An 18,838-nucleotide genomic window follows, 5' to 3' on the forward strand; every position below is an offset into this window, starting at 1 on the left:
ACTGCATATCTGTTTATGTACTGTAGCCCTTTGGAGATGCAAAAACCATTGTAATAGCCCAGATATTCTTCACCTCACAAGAACCAATTTTCACCTCCGTGGAAGCCATATTGCTCCTGTAGAAAATACATGGGCTATGGAGATACACCCTTCCATCCATTCCCAGGAGATCCAATCAATTTTATAAACTGGTCAATCTAAAACTTCAGTGAGCTGTGTCTTTAGAAGACAGTGTTTTCCATCTTCATAGGATTGATTTTTATTGAATTGTACTTTTGTATTGTGCTATTGGCTTATATTGAGGAACATTATAGGGAAAAAAACAACAAAAGCAAAAAACAATTACACAAAATCTGCTACCATATTATTCATTGATAGTTGAGGACATGTTTTGCTGTGCTACAGTGTCCTCCTTTTATGGAAACATAATTGAAAATTTTCTCAGGTGAGACTGAACTTAGAGAAGTGAACACACTGGGCCAGGCTAATAAATAAATATTTAAATAAAATGTCTGATATTTAATATTAAATCAGTATTTTTCAAATTCCTGTACACAATTTAATGGAGAAGGTGAAATCTTATTAGAGGAAGTATATGAAGAAAGACTGCTTCTATCTAAATACTAGAAAAATTTATCTCCTCAACACCACCCCATGCTTCATACACACACACAAGAAAAATTCATACAGGTAAATAAATCCATTGTCCTCTGTAGACACCTTAGATATTACTTACTGGACCATATTTAATAGGAACCTTATGCTCCACACATACACACTCTAAATATGTTATCAATATCTTCCTTCAATACAGTACTCTCCTTTAGACGATCTAGGGGTGATGGGAGGGGGAGAAGATGCATTTCCAGTATTGTGTAGCATCCTTTATCCCAGGTACTGCCCTGGGATAGACTGTCCCTTAATCTGCATCCTTTCTCTGGTCAGAGGACCAGAAGTAGAACACTTTTCTTGAGCACAATACTTGTTTTTATCTTTGAGATAATCAACTTTATGATTGATTTATTTTTCTATTTGAATTGCCTGGCCAAAACTCAATGCCGTATTTCCAACACACCTTAAGCAAACTATCAGTACATAGAGCATTGTATATTTTAACTGAATATAGGTGAATATAGCTAAAGTGTTTTTCAATAGTAGCATTAGTGGATGTTGTTGCTATTTATGTATCATTATCTCAGCTTTATCTAAATTTTCCTAAACTTATTTCCCTTCCCCTCAATTAATATTTTTTTCTTTATCATAATTTATGTATCTTTGTAAACTATCTTAAAGCCTTTTTAAAATGAGGTACCATATAACTAATAAGTAAATATTTATGTTTTATTCTCCAAAGAACCTGGCAAAGAATTTTGACTCAATATTTATTTTTTCAATTAAACTAGCAAAAATAAGTGATCTAAATTAATACTGATGTACTAAAATGCTTCAAAGACTTAGATCATAAATGCCTTAAGAACATGTGTTGACCCTCTAGAACTATAAGATACATGTATTTGATTTGCAATATCAAGTTAAAAAGAACTCTTAAAACATAAAGTCATAAAGAATGTATTATAAAATGTAAGAGCCAATAAAATCTAAAGAAAAAATGCTAAAAATGAAGAAAAATTGACACAATTTAAAAGTGTTTATATTTTTAGTATAATAATTTTCATGACAAATGGAGAACTGACATATGTGATTCTAAAATTACAAAGAGATTGTAATCCAAGGAGCAACCCAAAACATAAAGCAAACAAATTTAAAAGAAAAAAGATTGGAAGCATAAAAAAATGATGCCATCACGTTTGAAATATATAGCCATCATAATTCTTATATTCTTCCAAGTACGTCAAGTAATTTAGTAACTTCATGTATTCTAAGGTTTTTGAGAAATCTTTGGTTTTTATAAATGAAAACATGTTCTTTCTTTTTATACTGTCACCATAAGTGGCTGCCTAACCCTCCAAATATATAAATATATTGTTATGGGTACCTGATATCCAAAGTGAATTTGATGTAGAGAATAAAGTACTACACGGATAAGTTATTTAGCTTCTGTCTCTTATGTTTTCACTGAATATATTTTTCTGCTGATAACATAGATTTTGTCCTTTAGAAGATTGCTTATTTCTGGGAACCCTGGTTATTTTATGGTTTTGTTAATAACTTTGCCCTTTATATGGATGATTTTGATAGTTGAACACATCTTTGTGCAGATCTCTAAAGCCACATATTATTTTGTGTTTTTCTTAGGATTAAAAAACTGCCTTTATCAAAAAATTTTTAATGATTATTAATATATTTAAACTAAGGTATATTTAAATTACATTACAAAAAGATATCTCATATTTATTCAGTTAATACGCTTTTGTAGAACTTTAGGTTCAGTTAAAACATAAGAAAATTATTTAACATAGAGTTTTCTTGCTCTGATTTTTTAAATTCTTTTTTGCCTGTTTATCAATTGAACATAATTTATCACTAAATCAAGAGCCCCAATTACTCTATTGTCTCCTTATTCTCTAATTCTTCAAGGAGTAGTTTCTATTAGATATAGTTGTAACTATTAATTATATTCAGAGTTATTTTATTTAAATAATCAATATTTTAGGTCAGATAAAAGAAGTATACAAATATTCTATATCTAAATTTTATAAACTAACTCCTTAATTCAGAGAGGGGGAAATTTACATTGTTTTAAAAGAAATTAAAGTGAAAATAGGGACGCTTTTTATTATTATGTGATTATTTGAAATTTTATCTTTTTTTTTTTTTTTTTTAATGGTACACGGGCCTCTCACTGTTGTGGCCTCTCCCGTTGCGGAGCACAGGCTCCAGACGCGCAGGCTCAACAGCCATGGCTCACGGGCCCAGCCGCTCCGCGGCATGTGGGATCTTCCCGGACCGGGGCACAAACCTGTGTCCCCTACATTGGCAGGTGGACTCTCAACCACTGCACCACCAGGGAAGCCCTGAAATTATATCATATTTTAAAATATCTTTGTTATTCTTTCTGGATGAATATTTATTTTACTGAAATTTGAGGTTAATAAAATTAGTAATAAATTATGCTAGGAGTTCCAGCATTGATATTGGGAAGAAAAATAAGGCATATATTCTACAGGCAATATTAAATTCAGTGTTATAAGTATTTCCTAGAGCACATTTGATTGTAATCATTTCTCTATAAATTAATGATTGCTGTCAATGCCTAGTATCCTAGATTATATGTTTTGCTGTCATGTCAGATGTATGAGGCAACGTTAACTATATAAAAGATGGAAAATCACAGTGAGAATATGATCAGACAGTTTTTGCTTTAGCAAGAAATGAAATGGTATTCTCTCCTTACTTTAAACTTGAGCAAATTTCTTGTCTTTAAAATTAACCTATTGATAGCATAGGCAAGAACGCTTATCACAGTGCATAGCAATTACTCAATAATTTTATTTAATCTTCAGCAGTTACAGTGAACAGTACAAGGCAGCACATGAATAATGTACTTTACACAGAATAATGTCTTCATATCACATTATCAATTGTCATGTCATATTTAGAGAATTATTATTTTAGTGACAAGATGAACTAAATGTATTTATATACATTTAGATTTAGAGATTGTCAAGTCATAGGATGCATTTGTGCAAATTTGATAAATTCCTATTTATTTGTGTTAATTTTAAAATGCCACAGCTCTAATGTTTAATATATTTTCTATACCGATATGCTATATGGTCAGTGAAGAGTATATCCTCTGTGGTTTATCCTCAGGCTTTTAAAAAGTAGATGGAATGCAACATTGCCAGTTTTAAACGAAAGATTACATATTTTTATGGAAGATTATGTATTTTTCCAAGTAGCAGATGTTTCTGTTGTGGCTATTTTCCCAGGTTAATAACTTCTCTTACATTGAGCAACTATTTTTGAAATACAGTCTAACAAAATGTGTATTCATCTTCTATTAAATTCATGTTCAAGAGGATCATGATGAAATATCTTCTTAAATTTTAAAGTATTTTCATGTTTTTATAATTTTGGTGTGTTCTATGGATTAATGACATGGAAATCAATATCTCTGAGGGGATTAACTATAACTAAGTTAAATTAGATTATTATAAAGCAGTGGCTTAGAATAAGAGTTTATTTCCTTTTGAATATCAAGGATTACTTTTCATTAGATTCTCTGTTTTTAGTATGCATTTCTTGGTAAATATTTTATTATCACAATAGAAGGGCATTTGTGAAGCATATACATATATTTTGTCCCATCTCTTCTTTCTTAGCTCAGGTCCCTTTTCCTCCAGAAAACTCCTTTTGTGCCACCACCTGCAGCTGCCCCTCATTTCAGTTTTGCTTCCATGGTGTATTGGGCATTCTGAGTACAAAAAACACTGCAGTGTGGTTGACTTGTGATTCAGCTGTGATCTCCAGGGGGAAGAAAGGCTGTTTCTACCCTAGCACTGGGCAGAATAGTAGTAAGCTCTCATTATGTGTAAATTGAATTCATGAACAAATATTAGGCAGTTAAGCTCTTTCTCTTCTATGAAAACTTAGAGAAGCTATCTTTAAAAGAAAAAGAAAATCAAAGCAGAGTTGATCAGAATTAAATTTCAATCACATCCAGATGGTTACTGCCTACTTAGCTAAGACATCCAGTAACTCTAACTACAAGGTAGATTATGTCTGTGTACCTTTCTCAGCAGTGACTTCTTTCTCTGTCTTCTCAGCTTCTAGTTGAGGCATTATAGCCTAGGGTCTACTCTTACTTTAAAAGAAGCAGAGGCCTCACTTCAGTACCTAAGGTCTGTTTTCAAATTTGTACAACCTTTGAAATCCAGAGTGGTTAAATTGTAGTCAATACAGTGTGATGCCTCATGGCTAGTCTTGAATGGTTTTCTAGATCTTAGTTGTTACCTTGCAAACGCCCTTCAGTTTGGGCTTGGCCCAGTACCTTTTCCTTCCTGAGTCCAGTAAAGAACTCTTTGGAATGTGGCCTGCAGCTACCACAGATAAATGGCAATCCATTCCTTGACAAATGGAACAGATCAGAAAAACAACTTCCCAGTCATTTCAATAGGAAGAGCTGCCAACTCTGATGTATTTTTATATAATAGCAATGCACTTTCTCTACCTTTTATTGTTATAAGACACAATTAGGTAAAACTATCCTCATTTGACTGATGAAGTAACTGAGCATCAGAGTTTAAGTAACTTGCCCAGAATCACATTGCTGTTAAAGTGAGACGCCAGGATTCAAATGATTTATAGCTCTAATACATGTACTCTTAATCTCTATACTATGTCCAGAGAAGATTAATTTTGTGTGGCAATTTTTAACAAAAACCTGATACTGGGAAATGACATGGCACAATGGAGGATAAATGAAAACACCCAGAAATACCAAGGTCTTTCTATAAGTAATTCATTATTGCAGAATGAGTAGTAAATGCCAGATAGGAAGAAGTGAGATTTCTGGCAGCCAAACCCAAACCACATTTTGTTAACTATGTAGACAGGACCTGTCACAGCCTCTACCATTATCTAATGAGGCAGCATCCAAATGGTCATTGAAGAAGTTAAATAAACTCAGATTACTTTCTTTTAATTATTTAGACTCTATCTGTACAAGTGGAAAATTCATCTGATTTAAAGTTAAAATTCTTAAAGTACAAATTATGTGTTCAAATTAAAATATTATCTAAATATGTCCCTTTAAAGGAACAGTCTTGTTTTCCTGGTCCAAGATTATATTCTGAACACAGTTGCAACTTAAAATTGGCCAAGACACTACAGAAAGCAAGAAAGATGTTAAATAACACTTAAAAGCTTACAAGTTTATTAGCAAAACTCTCACAAGAGGAAAAAATAGCAAAGTTTTGGCGTGCAGCTAATTTCTCTCAGTGAATTCTATTTCCTTTTTGATCCAAATTATAAAATAACCTCTGGCTAACAGTCATCCTCAGAATATGGACTATCAGTGAAGAGCCTTGTTTGTTTATATTTACATCTTGAGCACTCTACTGGATGTTGGTTAAATGGGATGATTGCTTGATTTTGAGTCTACCTAGAAGTGGAGATTTGATAGGGAAAAAAATTCATTGCACCACATTTTCTCAGGAATGGTCCTTCTCACACATGCCTAGAGAAAGAGAGATCATGGGTAGAATGACAGCAGAAGGGGATCCGAAGCAGGACCATTAGTTCAACTCATTCAACAAAAATGTACTGAGCACCATGTGTCTTAGGTAGGACTTGGTCCCTGGAAGTTGGAAGATGAATAAGAAATGGTCTCTGTTCTTAAGGAACCATAAAGTCACAGATAAATAAGGCAGGTGAAAAAATAATTGGCAGCACAATGTATTAAGTGCTGTACAAGCAAGCACTGAGGAGGAAGTCATTAAATTCATGCACAGTTACCTAAAAGAATGATACTTTGATGACTCTTTTAAGATCAATGAGCATTTTCCAGGCGTAAAAGGGGGTAATAGGGCATATGAGTTTGAGAAAACAAGTGTTGACTCTGAGAATACATAAAAATGGCATCACATTCAGTGAGTCTCTAATGCAGGATTCAAAAAGGAGAGGCAGGTAATATAATTGGAGTATAGGTTATATATAGACTGTGAAAAGGGGGCAGATTGGATTTGTGGGTTTTGTTTTTTTCATCTTTTTACTTTTCTTGTGTTTAAGTAAGAGGTGACGAGGTCCTGGATCACTATGGCAGAGACAGGAGAGAAAGTGGAGCAGAGAGATTCTAGAGCGATGTTGGAGACGGAATCAATTGTACTTGGTGACCAAGACATTGTATTGCAAGTGAGAGGGAAAAGCACTTTGAAAATGACTCTATGTTTAACATTCTGATTGCATGGCAATCATTAACTGAGCTAAGTAATTTAGAAGGATGGGAAAAGGCTATAAGAATAAGGATGGAAGAGATGGTGTAGAGGGCAAGAGAAGTGGTGCTCTGACAAACTCTGAAGAACCTAATATGGAAAAGCCAGGGAAGGGAAATAAGAGGTAGGACAGGCCAGGTGAAATAAATGTCAAAGCAAATCATTGGTCTCAAACTTCTTTCTAGATTTTATATTTCTTTCAATATCTTGAAAATTAATTATGTTATTTTAAGCATATTGGTATATCATCATCAATCAACATCCAAAAGTCCCTCTGTATAAAACACACTCTCACGAGTCATAGAGACACAAGGCACAAGTCTTATGGAGAGATAGTCAATAATGACTCCCAAAATTTTATAATGAAATGACTGGGAGAAGACTGGTATTACTGGTTAGAAATATAGATGTTGACAAAAGAATTTCAATTCCACTCACAGTGAGAGAATTTGATTTGTTCAGTATAGACAATATGGTTTCTTAAAGCATTCCCCAGAATTCCTGTTGGTTAGCAAGGAGTAACTACTCTGTTGATTTTTTAAAATAAACTCCTTACAGACATAATGAAAGTCAACCTTCTTTTTTTCCACTTTTTTTAACCTAAAAAGAATTTGAAAAGAACTTAAAATTTCAGGGTTTAACACCATGAAAACATGACTAAGAGTGAGCCTTCTGGAAAAAAAAAAAAAAGAACTCTGAAAAATATATAAAAAGAACAAAAATTCCATGTAGATGCCATCCAAAGTGATTGAAATTATTTTATACCTTCTACTGAATAAGCACAAACTCTTAGAAATCCTTTGGAGTAATTAGTGTTGATTTCAGCCAGTACCTCCTTACATGTTTCAGACTATTGTGAAAATAGCTGAGAAACTGTCTCTTCTGTGAAAGCACAAAAAGAAAATTCAGTTGATTTTGATCCTCTTAATAGTTGTGAAGATTCAATGAATTCAGACTGTTTCTTATAAGAACTTCATGTTCATGTGGAAAAACAGAGAAGCACCAATTAATCCTTGCTGATAGATGGATGACACTGAATCCTACAGTAAGTAGGGAGCCTACAATAAGGCCCCGAGGTCTGACAAACAAATGAGTTCAGGATTATATTAGGGAAGAAAATCTTACATAACAAAATACCACCTCAAACAGGTGAGTCATTCATTTGTCATAGCCCCAAAGCAAAGATGAATCAAGAAAAATCAAATGGGACTTTTGCTCTGGTTTGTGCTGGGAAAGCTTCCCAGGTATTTGTGACTCTGAACCACCACATGAAACTAGTGGGGGACTAGGATCCTTGGCTGTTGTGACATGGGGGTGTTTATATACTGGTAATAAAATCCAACTCTCAACTCATTACATTAAGGAAAGTTGGACCACTGCATTGTCTGGCCATATTAAGAAGGATTCATGAAGCATCTTTGGGGTAGAGAAAATAACACTGGACTTAGAACCAGGTTTTAGTTCAATAACCAATTTTGCCTTGTGCTAGGTCGGCAAATCTGACTCTTAGACCTTTAATCTGCAAATGAGAATAATGAGACACACTTCAACTGTATTATAATAATTAAACAAAATAACATGTTGCAAAAGTTCCCTGGACAGAATAGGCACTTAATAAGTTAAAAAATAATAATAATCCATTGAACAAATATTTGTTGAGGACATGCTATAGACCAGACTGTCCAGAAAACTTATGAATAAATGATTTAAAGAAATCTTCTTATTTTTCTTATATCATAGCTATCTGTACATTTAAATTTTTGGAGTTTTCCTCACAGATGAGGATTTGATTTAAAAGAAAAGCAGAGGTAATACTTAAATTGAAATTAATCTGCATCTATACTTTGATAAACCCTGACATGTGAATTGGAAACCACCCCCAGGAAGGCCAGCTGGGTGAATGATGGCTGCTAGTTCCGTCCCACAAAAGAGTCACATGAAACTGGATATAGTTGCCACTTTGGGGTTCACAATGCCAAAGCTTAACAGGGGCTTTTCTGTGTCATCCCATCCTCTCATCTCTTGAAAAACCTGCTGTTCTATGCAAATTTAAAAGGCAAAATACCTATCCTTTCCTAGAACTGGGGAATGATTTGTCCCACAAATATTGGTACTAGAAATAGGCATGCAAATATGTGTCTGCTAAAAATATGTCATCTCTCCTATAATTTTAGGGATGCCTAAACAAAATAGACCCTCTATGAATAAATAGTCATGATGTCCAGGAGCATGATAGACTAAGCCTTTTTAGTTCCATGGTCTCACCTACAAGTAAACATTGTGCCCATCATGACCTTGAGCATAAGTATTAAAATCAGCAAAAGATCCTTTACTCAAATTTATGTAAATGAACAGCTAAGAAAAATTCAGTGGGCTTTGTGAGAAAACATACCTGCCTGCTTCCCTTTGTTTAGCTTTCTTTTGATTACATACACTGATAAGTTTAAGGAAAATTGACTGTCATGACCAATTAGTTTTACTCCTACTCTTCATTGTCAGTACCGCAAAACACCAGTTGTTCTCCTAAAAATGTAAAGTGGCAAAACTATAGAAGAAGCAAGTATGTCTGTGGGGGATGTAGGAGAGGTGCAGGGAGCAGTACTTCTTCTTAAGTAAACCTGGTAGGGAATGTGTCTGTAGCTCCTGAAGTTGTCTAGGAAGTCTTAGTCATAGATGTGTTCAACTGGGCCCTCAAGCCTAGCACTAAAGAGGAACCATTAGCCTTGGCATGGAGCACACACAAATTTTTAAACTTTTTTCTGGCTCTACTTGTTAAAGCTTTGCCTCAAAAATTGATTGGGGAATGGCAAGGCTGGGGCAGTGGAGGGAATAATTTAATATTTGTTTTTATGAATATTGCAAAAGAGAATGAGCATCTGAAAGTCCCCAGGCTCTCTAAATTTTATTGATGTTGAGAAAAACTGATCTCAGTCCTAGTTTGATGCATTCCACAAAACCAGGGCTACCCATGTAAGATTATTCTGCCAAACAGCTATTTCCAATACCAAATGCAAAGATGATCTAATAAGCTGGCTCTGGTTGTTTGTGAATAAAGAACTTGAGTGTTATTTGTTAAAGATTTTGTATAAGTTGAGGAAAAAATTAAACCCATGAAATCCATTATATGTGTGTTGAACATTTTATAGAATAGGAGAGAGTTCTGAGTCTCTTATGTCTCATCCCATGCTTAGTGTATTCTCATATTCACTAGATAATAATTTTTAAATGAACACACTAAATTTCATATTTCAAATTCACAATTATCAGATGGCTTTTACTATGTATTTTTAACTTTTTTCATTTAATTATCACAAATACCCTGCTGGGGAAATATTGTACTCCCCATTTTACAGATAAGGAAATGGAGGCTTTGAGAGATTAAGTACCTTGTGGAGGTCACACACTCAAGTGAGGGCAACAGTATTCAAGTAGAATTCTTTCTAATGCCAAGTCTCAAGCTTTTGTGAAAGTCTTACCTTGCATTTCTAAAAAAGTAGGTAAACCAGTTTTAAAAGTCCTCAGAATTATAGTCTCATCTTGCCCCAGAATTATATCAAAATTAGGTTATTTAGAATGTGTTTGTTAGTGAATGGACTGTTAGAAGTTACTTTTATATTTCCCAGCAAATAATTAGTCATCACTCTATTGGAGATGCTTGATCCTTTCTCAGAGAAGAAATGCATCCTTTCAATCTAACATTTCCTGATAGGGAAAGGACCAGAGTAAGGAAAATATATGACTGTCAGGATAAGCTGTCAGCAAACCATACACCCTTGCCAAAAAAAGAACAAAAAACTATTTTGTTTGACATATGTGTTTATAATAGCCAAATAAGTAGGAGCAGCAAGATTAGTGGGTTTCACCAGTTTGAAAAAAACCAGCATAGCCACTATCACTTATGTGATCAAGCTTTTAATGTATATATATATGTAAACAAATATCAACTTTATCATAAATAAGGGGAAATATAACAAATATCTTTGCAAATTTTATGCTCAGTGCTTGATATTCTTAAACACATTATGGTTTGCGTAGAATCATACACTAATGGCAATGCTAGGCACCTAAGGAGTTATAACATTGAACCCTATCATTTTACAGAAGGAAAAATCCACAGCCTTGACAAGTAAAATGGCCAAAGATCACACCAGCCTCAGAGCCATATTTTGAGTCCAAATATTCTCTTTTGCCCAAAGTTACACAACTAGCTATTGACAGAACTGCAAATGGGTCTTAAATTATCTTTTTTTTTCTTCACATAGCTTAGTATTTTGCTATCTCAAAGAAGCATAAGGAGATAAAATTCTCAAACACAGAATAAGCAAGCTGATACACATAGACACTATAATATAATAGATATCAAAGGCCAAAAAAATCATCAAATATAAAAAGTCTGCTGTATCTCAAAGAAAAAATCAATTTTATTTTCTGCTTTCTCTTTTGTTTTCTTTTCCAGATACTCTTAAAACCGATTGGGGTAAATATCCATAACTCCATTTTGTCAAAGGCAGGTAGTTATGCTTATAATAATGGACTTAAAATTGAAAACTGTAACAGCATTTTCCCCAAGAGACCTATTTGAAGCAGAGCCAACTAACTTTTTAAAAAGATACATCTTTTAATTCTTAATAAGCATTAGACAATTTATAAAAATAAAAATTCTGATATATATGGCCCAAAGAAAATTTTAACATTAACCTCACTGAGTTACAGGAGTTTTATTCCAAATTCTATACCAGTTTCTAGTCAAGAGTAAAAAATCAGGTTGGAATCAGGAAAAGGGTGGGGGGAATCATGAGAAAGAAAATATGAAAGGGAGAAGAGACATATAAGATAGAAATTCCAGAAATGAATTAACCAATAACGAATCTATAATTGTTTTATCTCAGACATTCTGTAAAATCCCAGTAGTCAAGACAAATTTTGAAGTATTTGTTTTTGCCTCAATGGCTTCACATCCTTCAAGTGTTAAGTCCTGTAAGAAAATTAGAGTACATGAATTTTTAAAAAATTTTCTTGGTCAGAAAATTCATTCATACATTAAATTATGTGTCAGTATCTGAAAGTAAAAAACAGCTCTTCCTCCTTCAACTTTTGTTTTCACCCATTTCTGCCACAAAATTTAAGAAAATAAGTGCCATTTTCTCACTTAAACCTCACAACAAGCTAATGGGTAAACGGACACAAATAATTTTCCAAAGGGTACACAGCCAGTAAATGATAAACCCAGAATTGCCAACAGGTCAGGCTAACTCCAAAAACAAAGCTCGTAATCAATACCTGAGATCAGAAAGTGTTGATGTCTTCTTAAGTGACCCTCCTCCTTGGCCACAGTGATTGGTTGAGGGATGGGAACCTGTTCCAAGCTAGTTCAATCACACAAATGTACTAATTCAGCCACAATATTGGTCTGAAAGTACATATATGACTCAGACTTTGAAAATAAGAATCTTTCCTTGAGAGTTTTCTCACTGGAATTGGGGTTAAAAAAAAATCATCTCTTTGATCTTGAGAATGTATGATTGTGAACTTGACTCTCTTGTCTATCTTGAGAAGTCAGTCTGAGAATGTGAGGCAATCTGCAAAGGAAGAAGACATGAAAGTCAGAAATGTGGCAGACACAGGTATTCAGTTAACTAGCTCTAGTTGTCCCAATGCAGTGCAAAATCAGCTTTTTCTCCAGTTGAGCTCCAGTTATTTAAAACAAAAGATCCCAGACTGCCATGTCACAGAGGAGATCAACTTGAGCTAGACTACTACAGAAAAGTCCAATATGCCCCGTGTTGATAGGTGAAAGGACAGTTCAGGAATGTTTGTGATCTAAAAGGACACAATGTGTAACTGGGGATCAGTAAGTAGACATACAGGTCTCAAATGTAAGTTGTCTGCAAGGGACACCTGCTTTATCTATTGGTTTGCTTTGTTTTTATCTAACTACTTTTCAAAAAATACAGTGTAGGACTGTATACAGAGATGAACAACATCAAATGTAGTATGAATCACTATCATTTACAGAAGTTTTCTACCAGCTATGCACTTTTTGAAGTGCTCTACATAAAGTAGCTGTTTTCAACTGTGTTAAGCAGAGCCCTACACATTGCTTGGAGTGATGGGCTTGGGGGAGCACAGGTACAAGCATGAACATAAAGGAGGCAACAAATCTGTGGTCTCCTTCCCCAGGCCCATCTTTAAATAAAGCATCCCCTCTCCCTGCTTGTTCAGTAAATGGGCTTCCACATATGATTGTTTCTGAAGGAAGGTTATGCTGCTAAAATATATATAAGAATCATTGATATACATCTTCTCCATACTCACAATAAAGCTAGGAGATATATTACCCCTGTTTTATACTTGAAGGAACTAAGGCATAAAAATATTAAAGAACATGCTCAAGATGACTTAACCAATAAAAGGCAGAGGCAGTATTTGGATTCTTGCTTTCTTTGCCTGGCTCTAGAGCCCCATTACACTATTCCCAGTATCCCCTTACATCTCCTGCTAAGACAGTGACCTGCTTACAGACCCCCATATTTGCCTGTTTGTTCTCAAAAATCTAAACAACCAAGGACCAATTACAAAGCTGTAGTCTGATAGACAGTCGGACTACCTGTAATTGACTGGATGTAACAAGGAAACGTACCCCAGAGCAGTAGTGGAAAACCACTCAAGTGGGAAGGAGAAACATCTTATGTAAGGTTTGAGTTCTTACTGAAGAATCCAGAGGAAGGTCTAAGGGAAGAAGCAATCAGTTCTGGATCAGTTGCTGTTTCTAAGATGAGGGCAGGAGTATCAGGATTTAACTAGGGTTGGGAGCCATCTCAAGGGGAGAGTAGTTTAGCAATTGGGTGTTCCTAGTAAAATATGAGACAAGTAAAGCAGGTATGGAGTAACATTGGTAACACAGCACTAGCCACTCAATGAAGGGGTCATTTGTGCATTTGCCAGCTGCTGCATGACCTTAGCAGTGTCTCCATTTAAGTTCAAGCGGGCATTATCTGTGTCTGTCATACTACTAACCTGAATAAAGGCAGGTGACTTTGTTCTTTTTCCCTCTGATCTGATTTTTACTCTCAATCCCAAACAGACTTCTACTCTTATATTTCTCTAAACTTGCTGCTATCCCAGCAGGAGTTTTATTGAATTCGACAAATTTCAACAGTAAACACCCACTGATGTGTACCTAACACACCCAATATATATGAAACATACCCCTAGGCATGGGGATCAATCATCTTATCAAAACGCTTTCTTCCCTCAGCCCAGGATTATAAGGCTTTGAAGGAGTCCAAAGTAACATTCTATTAAGATAAGTTGGAGAACCCCTTGGGCTGAGCAGTAATATAAGGTCTTTCTGATACTGCAGATTTTTAATATCATCTCTCTGATAAGAGATGCAGGTCACAGTGGTTGCCTTTGTTTTCTTTAAACCCCCGTGTCCTACCCCTTCACTTTCTCTCACACCTTGTGCTCTACAATCAGAAAAGGTTCAGGGCTTTTAACTGGAAGAATTATTCATATTATAACTTTAGGGTTCAAGAACTCACTATATGCTGGGCTTGGTATTAGACAACACAATTGAAAATATGATTTGGATATATTCCCTGTCCTGAAGTTGTTCACAATCTAGAGCTATTAACAGGTGCGATCATAAACATGACACCACAAGGAGAAAGTTCCAAGTATTAATAGTAAACATTAGCAATTTGGATTGGACCATGGTATATAAACTTAAGCATCAGAAAAGAGATTTGTATTAAAAACTGACTAGAGTCAACCTGGAGAGATTGTTAAGTACTGCTTAACTTTTAATTAAATTTCTCTTCTCAATATATAACTCCCTCTAGCAGGAATCCTTCCTGAGGGAAAAATAAATCTGGGCAGTTTAGGTTTAAAAAAATCAAGAAATCCAATGGAAGAGACATAGTATTCTAAATTGGCCTTACATTTGTTCTTATAGGCAAAAGTAATTAACCAGACTGATGACTTTTTCATGTTTGATATTCAGTAGCTATGTGAAAAGAAAAATATACGTTTACTACATACCATGTTAAGTACTGAAATTATGCTTGATATACATTTTGTTAGATGGAAAACCAATATATGTTTAAAACCCCTCAAGAATATAGGGATCCCACATTTAAAATGACTTTAAAATAGTAATTCAGTCAGGTCTCTAATTTTTGTTTGTAATGTGGAAGAGAATTGAAGATGAAGACCACAATTACATAAGCTTGAGCCATTAGAGAAATTAAATATAACACACATAAACATGAAGAGTTTATTTTAAATAAATCAAATATCCTGATGTTGAAGCCATAAATTATGAAATTGTGTTTGGTTTTCATACTAACACCAAAACTTCAAAATGGCATCCACAATTGACGAAACTTCTTTCCGTGGCCACAGTTTGTACTTAGCCAACCCACATATTCAGGCAAATACATGAATGTGTACCCATCACTGATGTAATTCATGGTCAAAGACAGAGCACTGTAGAGATCCTGCAGTCATTCTCAGACAAAGGTCTTCAGGAAAGATCATTTAAATTAGGTCAAACATTGAAAGCTAATGTTTTTCTGGTGATTAAGATTTATTATTGGTCATCTTATTGAATAAAATAATATGTGGGCTGTGGCATAGTTTTAAAATATCTGTGTAGAAAAATAGAAGGAAAAATGCTACAAGAATAAAGACACTTTGAAACAGTTTAAGTTCTCTGCTTTCCTGTATGTCATTTATTTTCCTCTTGTGCCCTTGCCTTGACACTTTAAGTGCAAGATGTAGTGTCCTAATGCTTTTCCAGAACTGGTACCTTTCCAAAGCTATCTGTAGTAAGTGGCAGAGAGGTAGAAAGAGCATGGACTTTGGAGCCAGGCCAATCTGAGATCTAATCCTGGCTCTGCCTTCTACTGGCCACTGGCCTTGAACAAGTCATTTTACCTGAATCTGAGTCACATAATCTATAAAGTCAGGAAAATAAGATCTGCCATCATAATCTATTGTATATATGTCATAATACATATAAATGGCCAGTGTGGTGTCTGTCCTGTGGCTGTAGAACAGTGAATAGCAGCTATCATGGTCATTATTTGTGTCATCATTGCTACCGATAATGCCGTTATGCATTATCATAAAGAAGCTATAAGCAGCTACTTGAGGGCTGTTTATATAGTGCTTGCTGTTCTGCCCTCACTTTTACCTTCACTGTCCTGCTCATTTCTAAGAACCCCTTTATCAGTGACTGATAATGTTTTCTCTCTTATATTTTCCATGCAGCACTGAACGCTGCTAACAGGGCAATAGCGGAATGCATGTAGACACAATCATCTTCCACCTTACAGGGAGTATGACTGTGCTTTCAATGACCAAATTCGAGAGAAATGGCCTTGAATCTTCCTAAACGTAAGAGGAATATTCCAAAGAAAGGTCTATTTAGGCAACTGTTGATATAGTAGATAACAATGATTTAAAGTTTCAAATTTAGAGAATAAACTTCCAAAAATGGACACAAATCTATTATATTTACAAGCTGTTGACTCTATTTTTTGCTCATTGAAGAGAGCACCTAATAATTGTGGAGAGTGGAAAGGAAGAGTGTACCTTCTTGGTCCCACTTTTCAGCCCTTTCTCAAGAATTCCAGTGAAGCTGGACTTGGACCCATAAACTTACCTGACCACAGGAAGAGCCCTTCTAGGTGGCATTCAAGACGTAATTTAAGTCTGTAGAATATTACATCATTTTTATTCTTCATTTACATAACATCTCTCAGAACAATTGTTCTTTAGATAAAATTTTGAATAGACTATTTATTATTATCAAAAATACATTTCTAAAATCATTACATATAAGCCCCTAAATATTTTAAAACCATTAGGATATGAAATCATGTAGGAACTTCCAGTATAACTATGATTTCATTGCCCCATGTAACATTATTAGCATTTTTGCTGCATCTCTTTATCTTATTTTTTCACAGCTTACTTATGATTTTTCACTTATTTATACATGTTTCCTGACCTAGTGCCTTCTGGTGGGAGTTTGGGACTGCTGGATCACAGGAAAAACAGAAACATTTGTGATCTTATTATCTTAAATGATTTATATGAACTTTTGGTATAAACAGTCCACACAGTCTCACACACACAATCCTTGATCAAACATTTTTGTTGTTCTTAAGTCACTTAAGACTAAGTGAAACTAGTATTTTTTTAAAGTAACCACTTGGGTTTCAGGGTTACATAATACCCATAGCAGGGTAAATGAGAGCAACAGTGACTATTATCAATGAAATAATATGCACTTTTTTGGTTTACATTATAGGTGCATCCATCCTATCACCATGTCTTCTTGGCTTCCTGCTGCCTGCCCTTGGCATCCTTGTGTACTTGGAATTCTGAATGTGGCATGACAACTGCTGCTCCCAGCCCAGCTCAGAGGACACCCTCCATCTCTGTGATGACTACAATTCCTTCCAATTCCTTCAACTCCATCCTAAGCCAAATAAATTGTACTTTAACAAACTATCCAACTGATTTACAGCATATGTTATGACTGAGGCATTCAGGAACCCCTTCATCCAAAAGAATAAACTTTTAAATGGATATAAAATGATTTTTAACTTGTTCCAATATGCCTTATAAACCACTTAACCTAATTCTGTGACAGTTGCATGATTTAATCCAATGGGACAATTTACAGTGTTCAATTCAATACCATAGGCTGTAGAGTGAAAGTAAAAATCACCATACACAGGTGCTTTAAATTTAATAACAAGTTGTGAAATATAATAGAGGTTGAAACGTTGATCGTATGTGGTAAATGTAAGAGTAATACAGTCTCTTGTACTATCCTCTCTGATTTGGGTCCTGCATATTTTTGAATGGCCCCTATCATTCATGGCATTTTGAGTTATCTTAAAAAAAAAAGTATAACTAAAGCATTTAACATAATTTCCAATACCAACACATTCTACTGAATGAGTTGGATGATTTTGAATATTGAAAACCAAATTCTAGAACTTATTTTCAGTATTCTTATTTTGGAAGTAAGTAATTTTCTAAATATTTGGTTTTCAGAATCAGTAATACTTTTAAGTTAGTTTTTTAATAATAAAATTAATATACTACATGAAGCTTTTTTTTTTACTTTTGTATTCTACTCTGACATTATTTTATGTTTTTCTTATCATCAATTTCAAACCTCAAAAAATCACAGCTCTTGTGTTAGAGTATCATCATGTTGCTGTATTTATTCATACGTGAAATGATGAATTTTGAGAAGTAGAGTGCTTCCATTTTTTAATTGAGATGTGACCGTCTTTACACAGCTAGGAATAAATGACAAGTGAATATCAGAATTATCTAATATTCTAGTGACTTTGTTTTTGTGCTTCATTCTAAGTAAAACCTCTCTTTATTAAAGGTATGGAATCAAGAAATCACCTGTAACTTGGAAAAACTACAGTATTCCCTATTTTTTTTAATTTAGTTTTAAACTCATTTCCTGCTTCAATGCAATACCGAAAACTGGCTATGAATACCAAATCAAGATGTTGCTAATGGGACTTTGAAGAGTATGCAAAACTGGAAGGCCAGGAGGAGACAAATAACGTGTCTGTCCAGTGGTCTCCCAAGTGTTGGTGCTTTAGGTTTTTATAAGTTGTGAAAAGGAAGATGCACATTTCTTCATTCTCCATGGTGTGAACGGAAATGTGTTTGAGTGTGGATGTGAAAGAAATCAAGTAATAAAGGATTAGCTGGCTTATGAAATAGTGCAATGTCTGATGCTTCAAGACGCATAATCCTATTTTATTAGCACAACCTTGCTAGCTAATTAGAGATAGAGTTTATCTTTTTAGAAAGGATACCTTATAGGATCATAAAAAAAAATATTTACAGGAAGCAAAATAGATCTATTACTATTTTACCCCCCTTTCTTTAAT

The 18,838-nt window shown here is 34.5% G+C and overlaps 1 protein-coding gene across 2 annotated transcripts in view; it reads left to right on the forward strand.

Moving 5' to 3' along the window:
* Positions 1-17,294, forward strand: part of CNTN1 (contactin 1) — a gene marked incomplete at both ends in the record, with an annotated part of 158,478 nt that extends 141,184 nt beyond the window's left edge. For both annotated transcript variants that reach the window (XM_082635858.1, XM_082635859.1), the window contains one exon: positions 17,218-17,294. In XM_082635858.1, coding sequence (XP_082491984.1) covers positions 17,218-17,294 — 77 coding nt within the window. The remainder of the gene's footprint in view (positions 1-17,217) is intronic.
* Positions 17,295-18,838: the final 1,544 nt, after the last annotated feature.

Source organism: Mesoplodon mirus, assembly GCF_964341445.2.
Source record: "Mesoplodon mirus genome assembly, chromosome: 11".
NCBI lineage: Eukaryota > Metazoa > Chordata > Mammalia > Artiodactyla > Ziphiidae > Mesoplodon > Mesoplodon mirus.